At 42.3% G+C, this 21,038-nt stretch overlaps 2 protein-coding genes across 3 annotated transcripts; one reads left to right on the plus strand and one right to left on the minus strand.

The window, feature by feature from the left end:
• The first annotated feature begins 520 nt into the window (after positions 1-520).
• Positions 521-6,943, plus strand: LOC127372619 (uncharacterized). Of its 2 annotated transcripts, none has more exons than XM_051416550.1 (3): positions 521-1,152; positions 2,736-3,956; positions 5,485-6,943. In XM_051416550.1, the coding sequence occupies exons 2-3, from the start codon at positions 2,871-2,873 to the stop codon at positions 5,842-5,844; spliced, it is 1,446 nt and encodes a 481-aa protein (XP_051272510.1). In that variant the 5' UTR covers positions 521-1,152; positions 2,736-2,870; the 3' UTR covers positions 5,845-6,943. The 2 variants fall into 2 exon arrangements, with proteins under 2 accessions (XP_051272510.1, XP_051272509.1); XM_051416549.1 differs by having other exon boundaries at positions 521-1,148.
• Positions 6,944-7,083: 140 nt separating this feature from the next.
• Positions 7,084-20,041, minus strand: LOC127372620 (bone morphogenetic protein 7-like). Its single transcript, XM_051416551.1, has 7 exons — positions 19,093-20,041; positions 12,928-13,117; positions 9,125-9,273; positions 8,619-8,825; positions 8,415-8,488; positions 8,207-8,317; positions 7,084-8,115 (listed from the first exon to the last, which is right to left on the minus strand). The coding sequence occupies exons 1-7, from the start codon at positions 19,487-19,489 to the stop codon at positions 7,966-7,968; spliced, it is 1,278 nt and encodes a 425-aa protein (XP_051272511.1). The 5' UTR covers positions 19,490-20,041; the 3' UTR covers positions 7,084-7,965.
• Between the last annotated feature and the right edge of the window lie 997 nt (positions 20,042-21,038).

Genomic DNA, 21,038 nt, shown 5'->3' on the forward strand with positions numbered 1-21,038 from the left:
AAAGCCAAGTCCTTTTTCTTGTGTTTTAAAATGAGATGAAAGAGGGAGGCAAGAAAGCAAGCACGAAGAAAAGTGAGGAAAAGTATATACAAAGCGAGCAGGCAGCAGGGCGTGGGTGAGGGTGAGGGGACATCGTTTATGCTGTCTGCACAACCATGAAAGGACCTTCTTTTTCTGCAGGGGATTGGCTTTAGTACTTAATGCTGACCTTTGAACACTTTGCTCAAAAGCAATTACTGGCCATTTCAAAGCATTCGCACGGTTTTGGTTCATTCAGGACGAAACATCATTATTAGTCCACATCTTCCCATTGAGGCGAGAAAAGCAGGAAGTGAGAAACAGCATGAAGAATGAACAACAAGCAAGGGCTATCTGCTATCAGATTGCAGCTGCGATTGCAAGATTTCTGTTTCTGCCTGTGTGTGAGCGCAGGCTAGTCTAAAGCAACGTTTTCCCGCCCTCACTACACCAGGCAAAGCGCCAAAGCCATCAGGCAGTCATACGCCTACCATCAGCTGAGGAGTTGCACAGCAGTCTCATTTCTAATTATACACCAAACAACAGAGAGCTACGGAGCGAGGGGAGAGAGTGGAATATGGAGAGAGGAAGAGGAGGGTGATTACAAATGGAAGAGAGGCTGAGAGTGCTACTCAGCAGCAAACACAGGGTGAACAAGTTCAGATGTGAGAGATTGAGAGAGAGGAAGAGAGAGAGAGAGAGAGAGAGACAGAGAGAGAAAGTAAGAGAGGGTGAGGGAGAGACATCAAATCTGTCTGAGAAAGGTTAACAGGACTGACTGACTAAGTAGAGTGGGAGTGTAAAATGTAAAAGCGAGTAGGAGGGAAGAGAGAAAGGAAGAGGAGAAGAGAAAAGGAGGAGAGCGTGTCTGACAGTCTGTTGAGCTTGTCTGGACGCTTCTGATCAGTCTGCTCTGTTTTGCCTTCACATCTGCAGCCTGGGAGGACGACTTGAAGCCAGACAGGTGTTTGTGTGTGTGTGTGTGTGTGTGTGTGTGTGTGTGTGTGTGTGTTTTTGTGTGTGTGTGTGTGTGTGTCCGTGTGTGTGTGGAGCGGCTGTGAACATGGATGGACATGCTTTGTGAAGACGGATGCACAGAGAGACGCTGGGATGGATGGATGGAGGAACATGTAAGTAAGTCTCCAACGTGAAGCTTCTCTGAAATGTGTCTTGATGTATGTAGCATGTTGCTATCTTTTACTTCACCAAGAGAGCCAGCTATGATACAGTGCATGCATAAGTCTAACTCTGAATTCATGTTTGAGGAACTCTTTGTGGTCTGTGGGATTAAGCACTGGTGGTTAAATTTGGTTGTATTGCACTACAGCTCCATAGATAGAAACATCAAGCTGACTATGTGCAATATTGCCACTACTGATATGCAAATAATCCTCAGTGCAGATTATCTTTATTGTGATGGCACCAAACACACTCAACACTGCTGGGTATACATTTCATTTCCGTAGATTAGCACCCTGTAGTGAATTGATCACCTCATATGGTTATTCAGCCTGGATAACATTACAGCACAGGCCTGTTTGGGTCATAATCTGATCGTACCTGTGTGTCCGTCACTGTGAGTAAGAAGCCCACACATCGAAGCCATTTGAATGAATTTACATTTACACTGCAGGCATTTAGCTGACAAATACTTATCTATTGATGTCTCACGGTATAATGCTGAGTGCTCACACTGGAATGTCAGTGTGAGGGTGTTGTCTGATCCCACACACACAAAATAGAGAAACAGCTCATATCAGAGACATGCCTGTCAGGCAGAGTGAAAGAGGTCCATTCAGCGGCGGTGCTCAGCTATGATGATGACATAATACAGGGCATTGAGATGAGCTTTGCATTGAAAGGCTGTAAAAGTCTTGCACTGCTCTTGACCTCCCTGCATCACTTTGTGTAAATAATGTGTCTGCAGAGTCTTTGAATAGGTGAGAAACTGTTGTGTATTTGTTTGTGTGTGTGTGTGTGTGTGTGTGTGTGTGTGTGTGTGTGTGTGTGTGTGTGTGTGTGTGTGAGAGTGTGTGTGACACCACAAAGTGTTTATATTTAGCCCCCCTCTGAACTGACTCTCTTCTGTGCATGTGCATGTAAGGAGGAGGATGGGGTTTCAGTAGTTTTTAGCGTTGGAGTTCACTTCGGTCCCATGAGAAAAATACAGGCACGCTGCAGTTGTGTGTCTAGCATCCTGCACCTATTTAGTCACAGAACACACACTCTTTCTTTTGTTGGAAATACCACCATGATTGAAAGATAATGTTAACCTCTTGATAAAATCTAACCTCTAACTTCTCACCCACCCCCAACCTTTTACTTTGCATTATCCTCACTATACACTCATTCCGTCATCAACCATACTGTGCAGTTCTTTGTTACCATAGTAACTTTTTTTTCAAAGGACTTGGTAGATGTCCATCAAACTAAACCCCATCAATATAGCAATTGGTGGTTTATGCCGTCATGTGAAGGCTGATGTTGAAGTTACTATTGATGTGTCAGGGGGATATTTACAGGCAATGATCTCACCGGGTGGTACATTCAGAGGGTAGGAGAAACATTCTGTCATTTATCAAGAAATCTTTGAAGTGAGAGGCCGTGAGAGGCAAAGAATGAAGACTCTCAATAGAAATTCTAATTATTTTCTTCAGGTTGACCCCTTGCTTGTGAGGACATAACGTGCACCAATATTTGTTTCCTCTACTTTTCAGATCGTGATGACCCTGGACTTAAGTATCTGCAGCGCTTGCCAAAAGAGTGGAGTCTGTGTCACATGATCACAACACCTCCTCAGCTTCTGCAGGAGGGCATGCAGTGCCAGTTTGAGCGACAGGCAGCGTGAGCCAATGAGCTTCACACCGAACCCGGCACTTGTCCCAGACAGGGACAGCCTCCCACTCAAAAAGAGGGACCAAAGACCAAGCTCTCCCCCACAGCAGCAGCAACAGCAGCAGCAACAGCAACAGCAACAGCAGCAGCAGCAGCAGCAGCAGTGTGATGCTGCGACATTCAAGGCGCCCTACCCTTACAAGAGCCACAGTGAGTTTAAGACAAAACACACAGGCCCCTTTCAGCCCGTACCGAAACGGGTTCCTGCACTGTACCAGCCATGGATGCAGACTAACACATCCACCAGATCCAAACCTCAGGTCCTCTCTGCGTTCAGAGAGCATCATGGCTGGGCCGAGTGGAGAGAGTTCAACCCCCTGCACCCTGGATGGGACTTTTATCACAACTATCAGCCCAACAGCCACCTGTCTGGAACACCTGCACTCCACCCACACCACCCACACCACCCCTCCAGATTTAGCCCTGTCTCCCTGGTCACTGAGGGTTTCCAAAGGGTGGGTGCAGGGTACGGCTGGGAGCAGCTCAAGACATTAAGGGACAAGAGTTTAAATACGGAGAGGCAGAGCAATGGGAGGAATAAAGGACCTTATGTGAGGAGAAGGGAAAGAAAAGTTGAGTATTTTCCCAGGGTTGAAAAAGCAAGTCTTCCATTGTTGAGCACATGCCTACCTCACTCTCTACATGAGGACTTTACAGCTCAACGTCCAACAAAGGGGGTCAAACAACATGTTTCTGGACGTTCCTTCATAAGAGTTTCCCCTGACGATAACTCAAGCAACACATACACCTCCATTAAGGAGGACACATCAAGATCTTCTACACTCGCCTGTTCTGAGCATGATCCTTCCTCTCCCAACCATTTTCCCTGGCTGCTTCCTCACTTTGTGGCAGGCTCTCTTATTGAGCTCAGAGACGGGCGGTTGAGGAGAGTGGAACACTTGCAGACGGAGGATTTCTTGCTGGGATCACTGGCCTGTCCGGACCTGCGCCTGAGCTGCTGCACAGTGCAGAGCATCACCGCTTCAGCTTCCTCCTCGTCCATCTCACGTCTCCTCATCCTGCTTCACGACCAGCAGTCCCAGGTAAAGGAAAAATTATTTTGGTTTATTTACAAGTAACTGCCATTATTGCTCTAATGTAGTTTATCTACCAAACATTGCATTCAGGTCATATGGCAGATGATCTTTGAACTTCATATTTCATCAGTTTTAAATACTTGTATGGGGATAGGACAAATTCACAAATTCATCCCTCTAGCAAGTATTGTCTGTGTAATCAAACCCTGCTACGTCTTATTCCACCGTGTCACAGAGTTCCATATCTGAAATATCCCCAAACTATTCAAATACCGTACATAAGTTAGCCTCATCGCTGCAATGAACGTGGGCACTCCCACATACTAGCACACAAAATGTGTTTAAAACCGCAGCAGAAAATAGTCAGTAAGTAAGTAAGTACTACTACTTATTTCTGTTTGAATAACGCTTAAAACAACAGTGCCCAGCTGCTTTTGTAAATAAAGCCGCCTTTTTAAAACTTAAACTATTGTGGCTGTAATCAATTGTGAGATTTATGTCTTCAGTAAATGAAAATGCTTGAGAATGACTGTCACACATACACACAGGGAATAGGAGAAGCATTATTGGTTTTTGGTCTTTTCATAGGTTTGATTAAAGAAAATATAGAATAAGTCCAAAACATATCCTTGTATACCCACTATGTGTAGAATTAGATCTGTTCTGACATCCCAGTCTTTGTATTTGAAAAAAATGAAAAACTGCATGCCATTTTCATTGGGATTGTTTAATTTTTCTACATACAAAAACTTGACTGGGCTTTGATTTCAAATATAATTAACAAAAAAGCTATTGATATTTAATTACTATGACAAGCCCTTAACCTAACTTCAGACTGGATCATTCATTTGTGGGTGGCATTGGTTTGGCATTAGGGATGGGAATTGATAAGATTTATTGATACAAATACCATTAGCGATTATGCTTATCAGCCCGATTCTTTGTCAATTGCCCTTATTGATTCCTGATCAGTTTTCTGTATGAAAAGTAGGAAAACACAGGTTCTAACGCTGAAGTTATAGTAGTTTGATTTAGTCATTATTTGGACTGTTTCTTCCTCTTGTTCTACTCCTTCTTGTTGCAAGTTTCGTACAGCATAGACAGATTATTAGCAGATAGGTTTAGCATTGTCCAACTGTCAGAAAAACATGCTGCCATTGATACAAATAAATTGATGGCAAATTGTGGCATACAATATGGAACCAGTACTCGATTCACATCCCTTTTTGGTATGTGGTAAAAAGACATCTACTGATATTCATCACTCAGTTAGTCAGGTATCTGATTAACTGTGCAAATAGCTGTGAGTACAAGCCTGCATTTATCAAAGGTCTCTATTGAAGCTATTGATTGCTTCAGTTTAGTACATGAAAAACACTTACAAACAAGTCTGAAATCATTAAACAAGTTTCTCTCACTATATTGCTGACAGGAATTCAGCACAAGTAGGACAACACCACCCCCTAGTGAACAAGTGTGTAGGCTGCATCACTGTGTCTAATCTTCCTGTGCATAATGTATCATCCTCCTCCAGGAGTTGGTGGATGTCTATGTGGAGTACCCGTTCTTTGTGCGCGGGAGGGGTTGGTCCTCCTGCAGCCCTCAGAGGACTGCCCATCTCTGTGGCCTGCAGTGCCGCCAGCTCCTTGTGGGGGACGTCTGCCTGGCTCTTACCCCTGTCTCAGCCCCCCAGCCTGCACCGTCAGCCACCCTGGAGCCAAAAACCTCCCCCAGGAAATCAGAAGGAGCGTGTGAGTCCCTGAAGGAAGCAAGACCCCAGGTTACCCCGGGGGCAGAGCAGCCAGCAGGGGGGCAGAAGAAGGAGGCAGAGGCGGTCCGGAGGAGGCACTATTCAGCCCCTGAGTTGAGAGGTCCAGGGACTAACTGCATGTAGTGAGGAGGTTCACTGTTTTATGGACAGGAAGCAAGTCAGTCTCTTTTAAGCTCTGCTATATTCAGCTAATATTTGCTGTCTTTCTACCTCCTGAATCGTATTTCTGTGCTTGACTGTGGTTTTTAATTGTATCTAAGGTGTAAAAGCTAAGGAGGACTGATAAGATAAACTCTCAGGATCCCCCAGAGGTAAACCTACAGAAGCATATTTGTCAAGAGTTGAGTTAAACATTTCATTTTCTGTGAGCATGAACAGAGTCTATCATAACACAGAATTCAGATCAGTCAATTTAATACGTTTTTGTGAGAATGTGGAGAACCAAAGCGTGCATCTATGTTTCCACAGGGAGCTGCTTCACTGACAATGAATTAAAGAAAGAATATTGTTTGGGTTTTTAAAGTCTTCTGATTATTTTTTGCAGCATTTCTGACAAAATTGTGCCCTTGTTCCCTGAAAAGCACACAAAAATACTCCCTCAGGTTCCTCACTGCTGATCAAATCATTTTAAGTTTATCTCTCTTGCATCTAATATTAAGTAAGACTTCTTAAAGCACATAAAGGATAGATTTACATCCAAATTTCTGCATATCCCCCATGCCAGAATCCTGATAAGTGAATTTTCAAATTGACATTCAACTTTTTTTCAGTAGGATTTAGTTTTTTCGCTTCTACCTCTGTTTTCTATTTAAGGTGACAGATACATATAGTGTGTGTTTTTAACAGTGTGGGCTGTGGTGTAATATGTTATGCTGGAAGCTCCTAGTTTCTCTGTGAATGTCAGTGAGAATGCTTTTATTGGCCTGGTTGTTGCAGTATATAGCTGCTTTTGTACCAATGCTCCTTTTTAAATGTCTGTCCCATTGTTAAGAGCTATTCAAAGTACTTCAAAAGCACAATCAGTGATCAGTGTACAGCGCCATATGTCTGGATATTATATACATTATACACTTGGACGAAAAATGAAATTGTTCAAAATTGAAATGTGGACCACTTAACTCTGATTTCACAGTTAGGGCAGACAAGGTGCTGTACACACTGATTGTGTCTTCAACCTGTGAAACAGTTTTCGCACTGTTAAATAAATATGTCATGTCTAAAATGGTCTGCATTTTGTTTCTCTAAACCCAATGAATCCCTCACAAACCATTATTTACTATAGCCATTTACAGCCAAAGGTGCTTTGAATGCCACTGTAAGGAACACTGTTGAGGTCAAACATAAAAAAAAAAAAACACCTGCTTCTTGTTGGATAGTTTCCATTTATTTGAGTACTTGACAAAATAAAATTACAGCTTCCCTTTGCCCACCTGCAGCTCTGGTCTGACACCAGAAGGCAGCTGCAGTTGGGGTGCACACCCCAATGTCCGCCTCATGAAGATGAATCACTGACATCTTGCACACTGTATGCCTGTCACAGGCCTGGTGATATATATCTGCACCAGGAAACTGGGCCCAACAGGCAGGACATTCAGTCTCGCACACTGTTATTAACAGTCTCGGCTGTCATTCTTCACTGAGCTCCTCTACATCAGCAGCACATTCAGGAGCTGCCAGATGTATTACACCTGACCTGGTTCAAATGACTTCCTGAACAACTAGTTCAACACCAGTGAAGTTGGTTTCTTCTCATTGGGACATAAGTTCATCCAGCTGTTCCAAAAGACAAGGTGCAGTGGTGCGACAGGAAGATGAAGATTTAAAATTTTATGAGCTGTGAAATCAGTTATCAAATGCACATTTCCACCCAAGTAATATTTTAGATTTTGATGCCTCTTAGTCACAAGAGAATGCAGATAGATATGTGTTAAACATTAGGGGAAATAGTTTTGACTTTCTGTTTCTAGCACTCAATATTTGGTCCTTTCAGAGAACTTTTAAAGAAACCCCTTTGTTCAACCTTTCTCTGTGACTAATAGTTCTAACTGTTTTGTGGTAGTGGTAAATGCTGCATGGGAGGCTCAGCTGCTGGTCATAACAACAGTACACCAGATTAAAGTCCTTTCTGTGGCAAGAGCTCCCTGGTGACCAGCCAGTCAATCATCTTGCCTCTGGTTCCTTTGCCTCAGCCTTTGTTAAACGTCCCTCCGGATTTGCAGAGCTCACAGGAGGGGGTACGAGCGGTCAGTGGCAGCCACAGGCTCTGACCACCATGTTGCGGTACTTCTTGAGGATGACGTTGGAGCTGTCATCAAAGTAGAGCACCGAGATGCCATGTAGCTGGGTGGGGGCACAGCAGGGCTTGGGCACCGTTTCCGGGTTGATAAAGTGCACCTGTGGGTAGAAGAAGCATAAATCAATCTTCACAGAAAGTGGAGGAGGTTGTAGTGAAAGTGCCTGTCATCAGGGACTGTTTGGGACTTACCAGAGTTTGCACAATAGCATGATTGGTGGCATTCATGTAGGAGTTGAGAGGGAAGGCGCATTCTCCCTCGCAGTAGTACGCAGCGTAGCCCTCTGGTGCTATGATCCAGTCCTGATCAGAATAAAACCACAGGAAGTATCAGTCAATTGTCACTTTTGAAAATCAAATAATATCAAAATGAGATCAAACTGAAAGTTCTGAAATATACCTGCCATCCCAAATCTCTGAAACTGACATACAGCTCATGCTTTTTACATCCCTCCTTAGAGATGCCAAGGTTATCTGAAATTGACAACATGCAAGTATGAGTACACACAAGTATCAAAATACAAAAATATTAAAGGCCAGTTGGTCAAAGTGATTAAAACCAGGACAAGAGTCTATGATGGTGAGACTGGAATGGTTCAGGCACCTGTTGCAGCCTCCACTGCCTTTAGTGCATCTTGGACGGTCCTCTGGGGTTTGGAGCGGTTGGACTGGCGCCCCTTGTGGCCGTGGGCAGAACGGACGCTGCGGAAACGCACCTCATTGGCTCTGAAGAAGGCAACCATGAAGGGCTGCTTGTCCTGAGGTCCACTGCCCGTCACCAGCCCCGCCAGTCGGGTGTTCTTCCTCTGGCCTGCGGAACGAGACGGGGTGAACAGAACTAATGAGTGAACCAACCACTAAAGAATGACAATAACACACATCTAAGTTTCTACTAAACAATCATTTGTTCATCCTAATACAACCACAACAACCACAGTCATTACATGAACTCTGTAAGAACCCTCTATACACATTTACTAAATATGTGGTTGTGCTTTTAACCATATGATTTAAAGAGCATTAAATCATTACTCTAAACAAAGACTGTATTCTTGCTGTTGTTGCTGTTATAAACCCCCCCATGTGAGTTAATGTATGGCAGTGACTGACCATGTCTGTCCTCCAGGACCAGGTGTAGGCCGAGGTTCTGCTCCGGGTTGACCAGCCAGAGGTTACTGGTAGCGGTCAGGTCAAAGGCCAGCCAGCCCTCCTCTGGAGCCCACACTTCACGCTGGTCCAGTAGCAAGAGCTCCACTTCACTGAGGAGAGGACAGAATGTAATTAAATTCAAGGCATCTCAAGGCTGAAAACATTGAGTGTGAAATACAAGTTAAATTAAACATAAATGGAGTATCCTTGCTTGGCTGCAGACTGAAATACTCATCAAATGTTCCTTGGATGTGCCATCAAGGACTAATTGCAAATGTGTTTCCATAAAATGAAAACACCAGTTTGATAAAATGCTACAATGGTGGTCCACTGTGATTTGTTACCCATCTCTTGTTTTTGAGTTTCTGCAAATTGATTTTCATTCCTGAAATTAATGAAAAGCAATGGCTCTCTGGAGTGTATGAAAACAGTCTAAGAGCATGTGGTATGCTTGTAAATTACATAAAATGAGTATTTAATTGGCAAAAAAATGCAAAACTAGATGTGTGGTCCTGCAACAGCTAGAGTGCAGTTAGAATGTATTAGGACAACTTGTTTTATAACGTTTTGGCCCAGTACACCTGCAGATTGGATTGGAAATGAATGAATGACTTTGAGGTTAAAGTGCTTAATTTCAGCCTTGTGTTTGAATGCGTTTACATCCATACTGGGGGCACAGTGTATCGTAACCCTTTTTATAGATATTCCCCCAATGGTGCAGGAAAATAATACATTAAAGGCAAGAGGTTTTATGGTCAAACAGTGGAATGTTGTTCATTAGCAGTCAGACACCTGACCTCAGTCAACAGAGAATGTGTTTCATTTGCTGAAGACCAGACTGAAGGTGAGCACCAAATGAGCACAATAATTAATATAGCTGCAGTGTGGATGTCTGTGGCTGCAAAGGAACCAAATACAAAACATGATAACATTAATTAAGTTTGTGTAAACTTGTCCAATTACGTTGTGTCACCTAAAGGGCCACAGTTCCCTTGTTGTTCATCTGATGTGGATATAAACAAGTTCAAATTAAAGCTGAGAGACAACTAATGGCCACTGTTTGTGCTAGAGTACAGAGCCAACACAGAAAATGTGTGACTGTCCTAATCATTTCTGACTGCACTGTAAACACACTGAATCTGGATGAATACCCGTGCAAATCAAAATAACAAACCATATCTTTCATAGTTAATTGATACAGAAGAATAAGAATACATAAGAATATGAACTCTTATATATAACTATAACAATAAATTATTATTAATAATTTCAGTCTTAAAACAACATGTAGTGACCTAAACATCCAGTCCCTGAATCATGTGTCCACCAAAACAAACAGTCACTATCAAAGGAGCACTTTCTTCATCCCAGAAGAAAACTCCTACACACATATCATGCCATCTTAAGGGCAGATTCCCAGACAATAGCCTTGTTTACAGATTGAGTTTTAGACCTTCGGGCAGACGTCTGCCTATAGTCCTGCCGCCTGCTTGTCTGTGTGGAGTGGCCTTTGTGTGTCTGTGAATGACAATGGTGTTGCGCTTAACACCATCCTCAGCCCCAATGTCACCGATGAAAGACTTAAATCTGCTGCCTGCACAAGATTCCTCCCGCTCACTTATGTCTCCCTGGCAGGCAGAGTCAAGCAAGTTAATGGGGTAGAGTGATTTTAGAAAGTGGGTGGTACAACTTTGATTTCTGAGAAAGAAGGGGGTGTGTTGAGTCTAATTATCTAATTTCAGATGTGGTTTGAAACAAGGAAACAGTGTGAGCGTAACACAGAAGCTGGCAGAGTGACAGACCAAACAGAGTTACAGACAGACAGAAACATGGAGGAATAACCACCTGTGTAAGAGAAAGAGAGTAAACTGACGTCTTTAGGGTTGTGTGTCATTTGTGGTTGGAGCTGCGTGTTATAAACGCAGGTCTCCCAGGGACCAGCCTGTTCTAACGGTGTGAGAATAAACTTGCTCTGGAGAGAACCACTGTGTTTCTGTAATTGATGCTAATGTCTGTGTAAACAGCTTTGGTGCTGACACTAACATCAGCAGAAATAACCTGTGGGGAAACGTAGACAGACACCGCCAAGGCAGACAGATCCATGTGCACATGCGGAAGACTAAAGACCAGTTTTCAGCAAAAAAACACACAGCAGCATAAGGTGTTTGTTTAAAATCAACCACACTAGTCGTACTCTGTCACTATCATAAGAGGATAATCATATGTAGCACTGAAACCTGCTACTATGAAGACCTGAAGAACCTTTGAAAAATGCTTTAAATTTAACTAACTAGCCATGCAGATGGGTTTGGTTTTATTCATCTGGTTTCTGAGAGAGTTAGATATACTTGGCCCAGTTACAACGGAGGTGAATGGAGTTTCATTGAAGTTGTTCACAGTACTCAAAAATTACATTTAAAATATTCACCAGCAACATGCCTTTGGAACTAGTTTCTATAAGAATTAGCCTGTATGAAAACTGCTTCCAATGCGTTGTGGGGAATTGGGATTATCCAGAGAAATGGGGACACTGTTTCTGAAAAGTCACATTGCTGTTGAATTTTTATCAACATTAGCAGCGTGGCTCTACGGATGGACATGTTGGTCCGTCAACCACTTTGGTGCAGATTAAAATATCTCAACTATTGGATGGATTGCTGTGAAATTTCCTGCAGACATTCATTGTGCCCTTTGGTGACATCTCTGACTTTAGCTATAGCACCATCAGCAGATTGACTTTTTTTGTTTTTTATGAATGAAATATCTCAACAAATATTAAATGGATTGCCATTAAACTTGCTGCCGTCATTTGTGTCCCTGAGATCAGCTGTAATCGCTTTGGTGATCCCTGACTTCTAGTTCCTCTAGTGCCACCAGCAGGTCAACTGGAGTTTTCACTTATCTAGTAAAATATCTCAACATCTGCTAGATGGCTTGGCAAAAAACTGTATTCTTTCATGGTTACCAGATGATGAATCTCAATAATTTTAGGGACTTCACCATGAAGGGGGAAATTTGTGTTTTTTCACCGGGACATTTGGTGCAGACAATGATTATCCCCTTGAAGATGAATTGCAATAACTTTTTCTCTAGTGCACTCAACAATTCACAAAAAAAACACTAAACTTACACGGTGAACCGGTAAACGTTATACATTCTAAACATCAGCTTCTTAGCTTTATAAATGAATGTTAAGTGAATGTTAGTGTGGTGACGTTAGCTTTTAGGTCAAAGCACTGCTGTGCCAAAGTAGCCTACAGCTTCAGAGAACCGCTGTAAATTTTCTTTAAAACTGCAGTAGGTAACTTTTATGAATATAACTTTTTGTCATATTTGCTGAATCTTACTATATCCTGACAGTAGTACATGAGACAGATAATCTGTTCTCAGACTCCTCCTGGTGATCTTAATGGCACTTACTAATCTACCGAGTCTGAACAAATACAACCAATTAGACAAAAAAGTTCAGTTTTAGGTTTCACTTTTCACTGCTATGCGCTGTGAGCACCATTGAAACTTTCATTACCATCTTATTAGTGCGGTGGTAGAAATCAGACAGATATCATAAACCCAGACAAATTCAAACAGAGACCACTAGAGGAAAGTGAGGGAATACAATTGAATGATCCCTTAATGCTAAACACGACTGAGGAGATCAAGCTGATATATATGACCGAGGATAAAGCAAATCAAGAGTAAGCAGCAAAGAATCTGTACAATTCCTGTAAAATTGAGAAAAGAGCTGGAATACCCATAGCCCATACCTGTTTGGAGGCTCCTGCAGGACCTGGTAGACACTGACTCTGAATGTCTCGTTCTCGTAGCGTTCCTGGATGAAATCTTTATAAATCCTAAACTCTGCTGCTGTGACGGCCTCTCCCTCTGGGATACGGGAAAGGTCGAAGCGAAATTCTCTTCTGTGCTGCTTATATAGAAGATCCTGATCCTGATCAACTATTAGGGAGAAAACAGAGAAACAGAGAGAAAGATAAAAAAATGCTTTGACAACATGCTTCATTTATAATTCACCAGATTTTAATACCACAGTGATAAATGGTTTATTGTTATTTGCATCAGCTGACACACACACACACACACACACACACACACACAGTGAAATAATACTTACAACCCTCAAAAGGAAAGTTTGTACATCTGAGGGAAAGGCAAACCACTGTGAGCACAATCAGATGTCAAAACCGTTGTTGAATCAAACGATTCTCTGATGTGTGTCACTCTGCCCACATCTCGGAAGCACAGTGTCAGAAATAGGAAAAATCCTGCTTCCATGAGAGAAGTGATTGATCTAAACATCACTTAAGTCAAGTCTGCTATACGTGCCAATGTGGGGGAGAAAAAACACACTCAGGGCTCAGTTTGGCTCCCTGTTTAAATTGCACACATGTGCTGACCACAAGAAAAGGCCTGTTAAGGCACTGCCCGGAAAACCACAGCAGTCAGTGTGCTTTTATAAACACACTCACATAAAGTATAGAGCGACACACAAAATCATGTGACCTAGCTGCCAGAGTCTGTACCACCCACACCTCCCTGATCATTTTGCCATGTATCACCGTCCAGTGATTTAATTCCCATTGTAGAGGATGAAGTAAAGCAGCAGTAGCTGATGGCACTGTGGGGTTTCCGACCCGCCCTGAGCCAGCTGAGGCTCTCCAGCACTCAGACTTTCCAGGGGAGCGGTGGTCAGAAAGACCCCAAAGCTTCCTGAGGCTTTCCAGTGTCGTGTTTTTATAGCGTTAGTCAATGTGTTTGTCCTTGGAAAGAGCAGTGGAGGTCTCTGGTGAAGGTGTGCAGAGCAGAGCGGCGATTAGCCACCTTAAACACATCCTGCCCGCTGGCATACACCATGACATCATCATGACATCACCCTGCGTTCCCTTCTGATGGTCCACTATTGTGTCAGTGCACAGACATACACACAGCACTCCAACACTAGAAACAGCAGGTTTGTTTCATGAGAGCACACACACGCACTGACTCACAGTCTTTTAAACTAATAACGACACAAAAACACACACAAACCGTTCGTCGTTAAGAGTGGTGCATTCTGAACCATGCTAGTCATTTGTTTGACCGCAATTAAATGCTGGAAGGGAACAAGGGGTGTTTTTATGAAAGCAATAATTGCTTGTAAGGACTTGGTGTGTTTACGTTAGGGACCATTAGCTGCAGAGATCAGACCTCAGATATGCAAACTTCCCTCTGGGAGGCATTTCAACACTTCAGATTACTCCTCACACTGCGGGGCCACACAGCCGCGGAGCTATCATTAACCTATTGCAATTTTATAGTAATTGGGTTTTTTTTTTCAGAACAGCATGGGTGGTTTAAAGATCTCAATGTCTGCACGAAAACAAAAATACAATCTTTGTGAATAGTCATCACTGCTTCAGACATTACTTATGTCATACATATTGTTATAGATCTGTTCTGTGTGGGTCTATTCCTCCACTCTGTTCAGTAAGCACACCATCTATTGCTATCTGTCTGTTTTGGGAGAGGGATCCATCCTTTGTGGCTCTTCCTGAAGTTTCTTCCATTCTTTTACTAGTTTTTCCTTATCTGCATCGAGGGTCTAAGCGTAGAGGGTGTCGTAATGACAGAGACTGTGATGCCCCTTGAGGCACATTTGTGATATTGGGCTATATAAATAAAACTGATTTGACATTCTATGATTCAGTCAAGTTCAGACTTTACTATTCAACTGATAAATGTTGTAAATCTTTTCATTACTGTGTCTGCATGTGTTCACAAGTTTGACAATATTGCTTAAGCTGTTTCTTTGCATATTATTAGAACGACAAAAAGGCACTTGGTAAACTAATGTTGCACCTTTGCATAAATCGGCTGGAGAATGTAAGCACCATGTCTGCTATTGATGACAAAGTAAGCTTTCAATTATTCTGCTCAAGATTTAAAAGACAAAAGTGGACTTATAGTGTCACGGCATTGGGATGCCACTATGCAATTACAATTGGAGCTTCGCACACTAAAAAGAAAGTAATTATTTTGCACGTAGACGGTTAATACGATTTTCTGGTGGGGCAAAAGAAATTCTTAGTATGATCTCCTTATGCGTCCTACAGATCAGCTTAGCAGGACAAACACATTTCTTCCTGCTTGTTCTCCAAAACACAATACACCTTCTGTTCTTCAGCTAGCAGCCATTCCTCCGACTGTTTTTGCACTCGTTCTATTCTAATGAAAGCCAGTGACATTTCTGGTCATTAAGCCCTTTCCCATGCTCTGCAGGTGTGTTGTGGTCCCATACTGAACGCATGTGTACACGTCTCCAGGCAAAGGTTTCAGCAGCAGTAAACAAGCCGCCCGCCATGATGAGTAGCAGAGCAGAGAACCGTACAACAGCTACGACTGATAAGACTGAGAGTTAAGTTTAGGCCTCGGCGCTACATTTAATCTATTTCTTTAGAAAAAATGGACAATAGGAACTACAAATGTGCAGTGGAATGGCAGCTGCTTGCGTAACGTTGCATGACAATGAGACCAGTGCTTCCTGCTGGTGATCCTGAAGTACGACTTGTGGTTTGGCGTTCTAACACAAGTAAACATATGCAGCCGTGTATCTGCATGTGTGTAGTGATGTGATGTACTTTACTATATGACTACACAAGCTCTCAAATACCGTCTAACAAATGAAAAATGGGGGTTAAATTGTTCCCTTCCCTCTAACATAATTAATTTCAGTTAAAGACACTGAGTAAATGAGGCTGATTTATCTACAATAATATTCTAAACCCAGTCCACCTGCAGGGTATACCTAGGTGCACTCGGAGAAGGGGCCGTGCAGCTCTACAGCAGCTCTCCCTCACATTGGAAGCTGTGGTCTTTGGAAGGGAAATACCATAATCTAGTTCGGTCTTGAAGCGATCATCCAAGGACCACCAAGACAGAGTCAACTCCAGCACAATGTGGGAGCCCCAGCTAAAAACTCTGCCAATCATCAGTACAGGAGGCCGCGGAGGGCTTGAAAGAGAAATAATACACAATCACTGTGTCCTTTTTTTTACTCCTTCCTCTTTATAATCAAACTCTTCAGATGTGGAACCACATAAATCTGCTGTGAGTTTCCAGAAACAATATTTCCAGATCTCATTAGCTAAAGACTGTCAGTTAAAAGTTCACGACTGAGGACATAAAATGTTATGTTTCAGATTTTTTTTACAGTCTCCAAATGTTTTGTATTAACTACACGTTTGTGGGCTGAAATAACTCTAAATGGCTCTTAATTAAATGGCTTCAGGTCTGTCTTGATGTACGACATCGACATACATACAGACAAATCTCAGATGAACACACTTCATTTCTTAACACTGACCCTTAAGCCCAGAGGCAGGAGAGGGGCAGACAGAAGACAAAGGTTGGTTTTGGATGAAACCACATCCGGATAAGAGCCACAGGCACCATGCCATCTGCTGTTTCACCATAGTGATATCAGAGCCGCTGTAGGGTCTCCAAGGGAAACAAAGGCAGGATTTGCCTTTTATAAATTCAATAATGTCTGAGTCGGCCCCAACTCCCACCTGTGGCCCCTGTGATTTACACCCCTCCAAACAAACATACAAACACAAGAAATGTAGGAATGCACAGCGCACACAAGCACCTGCACTAACAGAGACCACTGCAGCATTAACGTGTTTAGATGCAGTTTGTATCTTAATCTCAGTCAACTTGTTTCTCACTCCCTTGGGGTTAGAAATGCCCGTTCAATTCCTAGTCATGTGAAACAAAGCCACGCTAAAGCCTCTCCCCCGGAGCTTTGAAGGGATTCTGGGGAAATCGGATACAGGGATGTTGTCATAACATTTACCACTCGGAATGCATAATGCTGGATTTGAAGTGAACAAAGTGACCTATAAGCCACAATGTCAGACACACTGGCTTTGTCAGAAATGTATTATCTCAGGACAAACCCCTTGAGATGTATTATCTCGTTTTCAAGGGGGTCCCAAGCAAACAGAACAGTATGAGACACAATAATATATAACACAACAATAACAGAACAAACAACCAGCAAACAATCAAACAAATAAACTAAACAACTAAAAAAATAAAGAGTTACAACCTTAAACTAGACACAGTCAAAAGAAAAATGATCAATCTATAAATAAAAGAAGGAACATTGATAGCATTACTGAAAACAATTTGTGTTAAGATGAGAAAACTGAATATTTTCAAATAAGCAAGATAATAACAGAGGACGGGTATTTACAGGTCTCTTATTTCAATCAAAAGTAGCCCAAAATATGAACTGTTTGTTCTTCAAGTTCCTTAGATACGAAGGGGATCAGAGCGTCTTGTTGTGTCTTTTGACATATAAAGAATAAAAAATTGTAAGGGAAGTTAAAATTAATGCATTTAAAAATAAATTGATCCCAGTGAAATCTGTGGTTTTATATCAAGCAGGGGCCACTTGAGCGTGTTTTGTTCGTAAGAATGGTGTTTAAGAAAATAACTGCCTAGTATGAAGTTGCACAGTCTGTTATAGGCTTATATAACATTGAGGGGAGGAAGATCAGATTTTAGAAGATTTCTGGTAAACAGCTAATCAATTATTGCTAAATATAAGTTATGAAACAAGTCAGTTGTCTGCTACAGAACACCAACGTCAAAGTTTACCTTTTCATTAAATGTTCAATGTATGGTTAAAAGTAAGTTCAGAGCTAATCCAAACACCTAGATATTTATTTTTTTATTTTACTTACTGAAGAGATTTATAGTCATTACAGGCTAAAACCAAAGAGTTGGATTTGGAGGTTCTGTCTCACACAAAGAAGCATTGAATATGTTTTTGTTTTATGAAGCAGTAAATTGTTAGCTCACAAACATGTATATTACACATTGTATAATATTAAAATCAGATTGCAGGGCCACTTGAATTTGTGATGTAGGTGTTTTATGTTTACATAATAGTTCCATCTGCATATGGATGCACAACAATTGGAAAAAGGTGTGATAAATAATAAAAATAGAGAAAATAAGTGGTCCTAAAGTAGAACCTTGAGGCACGCTTTGCTGAGTAGTAAGCAAATCTAATGTACACCCCAATGACACATTGTTTTTGGTGGTGAATATACAAATGAAACCACATCACTGCATGTTGTGAGAGACCAATAGCATACAGCTTGTCCAAAAGAAGATAATGATCCACCAGAGAAGTTTTGGTGTGATCAAAAAATATTGCTTCTGCAAGGTAGCCATGATCAGGTGCAGAGAAAACACTGTTCATGAATTTTAAGAGAGTAGTAGTTGTGTGTGGAAATGTTAGATCTGAAAACCAAGTTAAAATGGAGACAGGAGAATACTATCATTAAGGTGCTGTGATGATTGATACTTTAGCAATGGAATAGATAACTGAAATGGGTCCGTAATTGGGATCAAAGTTACCATCATTGTGGAGATTTCCAAATAGCTTGTATTTCATATACACACAGAGGAACGGATCAGCCAATAGATACACATCACACACACACACACACACACACACACACACACACACACACACACTAATGCACTCTTGTCATAACAGAGATTAAACTTCTCCTGGACAACATAGGTACTCATTTTATTCATGAAAACATCAGTAAACAAAGTCCCTGTAGTAATATTTTTAGTGGTTACTGGTGATATAAGAGGAGCAGATGGTAGGCAGTAGGCCTACTACTTTTAAGTTATAAGTACTGATGTGTACTAAGTTGTAAATTGTGATACTTTTGAGTATCAGAGGCACATTATATGTACTTATATAAGAGTTATTATAGTAAAATGCCGTTAAATAAAATGATATAACGCCGTGGCTCCACACACTCGGTGTGTTTTTAAAAAAATGTAATTATTGAAAAACATTAGGTCACAAAATGGTGTTTGTAAATATAAAGTTTTAAACTCACCGAGATTGACAAAGCTCATCACCATGTCTGCGTCATCCAAGAAGCGGCTGTCCTGCGGGGTCACCATGGGGGACACCTGGGTCGGTAAAACGGGCTTGTAGTAGGAGTATCCGGGCGGCGCTGGGTCTGTGGAGATGGTATTGTACAGGTCCAGCATGAACATCGGGGCAGCGTTTTGTTTGGTGTGGACGTGCGGCCGCGGACGGTGCGGCAGCCCCAGGATGGAGAGGATCTCCCGCTGCATCTCCCTGCGCTCCTGGCTCCGCAGCCGCCGCTGGATGAAGCTGGAGCGCACTTCATTGTCCACGGAGAAGTTGGAGAAGGCGACCTGCGTTGCCAGCACGCAGTAACCCCAAGACAGGCAGAGCAGTAGCCGCACCAGGGCGCTTGTCAACATTTTACCTAAATTGTATGTGCGGCTCGAACTAGTCGGAAGATAAATAGTTCCACCCGTGATGATAGTAAAATAAACTATCCTCTATCACACACTGTAGTTGTTCACTGTCTTGGTGTGATACGTGCGCTCTTGTTGGTGGCAACTTGGGAATGGATTTTATTGAGGCGCCGTGTCAGGGGAGGGGCAGGAGGGGTTCAGAATGGGATAAACCAAGACTGGAAATACTGGGAGAGTGTGTGGGGGTGAGTTAATGACAAGTAGATCAGTGTCCTACTATGAAGTGCACTTCTCTATCTTGGTAATAAGATAGGTGGGGTGCGGACTTTTCAAACCAAAGTGCCCCATCACTGCGCCCTTTGTCTGGACATGTTTGTTTGGCCACTGAAGAAAATGGGCTCCAATTGTAAATATCTGATTAGCATATCTTTCCCTGGTGGTCTCTCTCTCTCTCTCTCTGCAAGCAGTGACCTGGCAGCCATCATCTTTCTGTCAGTCGTCTGCTTCCAGCAACAAAAGGTCACAAGCAGCTTACTTATTTTAAAACCCCCTCCGTTTTGCAATAACAGATCTGGATAGTTTAGATTTAGTGTCACTGCGCCCCGCCCCTGTGCACATGGAGATACTCCAACAGCGCTAAATGATCAGTCTAAAGATAAAAAGGTAAATCCTCTAATCCCTTCTTCAACACAGACACCTTTGAACTCAAACAATAAACGCAGGCCCACCCTAATTGTTGAGGAGTTTGAGTGATCTGCAGCAGTACAGGCACATGAAGAGACATGCCAATAGCCCCAATGAATTACTACAACAATGTGTAAAGCTCCACTGTGACTACTTTAATGGAGGGTTAATGGGTGTGGGGATGGGCAATGAATGACAAAGCAAGAATCCAACACTGAAGTGCAGATTATACATGTGCTTCAATCGGGTCTGAGGACAGCCGTGGTTGGATCAGCACATAAAACTGGAGGAAGGGTATATCAGAGCCACAAACTGAATTGACCATTTACTAATGTGCTTTTCGGTTTCTCAACTTCTATTTTCAGCTTCTGTCTCTGCATATAGGGGGACCATCGGAAGAGTCCATAAATAAGCTAAAACCACACAACCAGTTTTCCATGAGCATCATACACTACAGCCTCTTGAGATGTTTTCCCAGCAGAGGACACTTTAGATGGCTCATCCCTGCAAATCCATACAAACAAGATGATTCCTCCCCATCCACTACGGACATTTGTAAACCGTACTACTGCTATAATACTAACAGTTTAAGACTGTACAAATCTATTTTGCTTAAGGACACTTCAGTTTTGTGGATACATGCCAACAGGTCCCCTAACTGACAGTCTGTCCATTCACATCATCAGCCCACTCGCCAGAGCGGAAGGAGGCTTTACATTATGTCGCAGCAGCTCCATTGTGTAGCTTAACTTCTACACAGTCAGACATTTTTCTGCCTCAAGGATATACTGCACTTAATAATTAAGTTCATCCACTCTATTCTTTTCATTTGTTTAATGTATACTGACTCAGTGCTATAAGAGTCATT

The sequence above is a fragment of the Dicentrarchus labrax genome, unplaced genomic scaffold (genome assembly GCF_905237075.1).
Source record: "Dicentrarchus labrax unplaced genomic scaffold, dlabrax2021, whole genome shotgun sequence".
Lineage (NCBI taxonomy): Eukaryota > Metazoa > Chordata > Actinopteri > Moronidae > Dicentrarchus > Dicentrarchus labrax.

Bases quoted from the DNA above. Each gene is read 5' to 3' on its own strand.
- LOC127372619 (XM_051416550.1), top strand. From the start codon at position 2,871: ATGAGCTTCACACCGAACCCGGCACTTGTCCCAGACAGGGACAGCCTC. The intron at 3,957-5,484 runs GTAAAGGAAAAA...ATCCTCCTCCAG, and splicing joins TTCACGACCAGCAGTCCCAG to GAGTTGGTGGATGTCTATGT.
- LOC127372620 (XM_051416551.1), bottom strand. From the start codon at position 19,489: ATGTTGACAAGCGCCCTGGTGCGGCTACTGCTCTGCCTGTCTTGGGGT. The intron at 13,118-19,092 runs GTGAGTTTAAAA...TCTCCCTAATAG, and splicing joins GATGAGCTTTGTCAATCTCG to TTGATCAGGATCAGGATCTT. The intron at 8,826-9,124 runs GTCAGTCACTGC...CTCGTTCCGCAG, and splicing joins GGTCCTGGAGGACAGACATG to GCCAGAGGAAGAACACCCGA.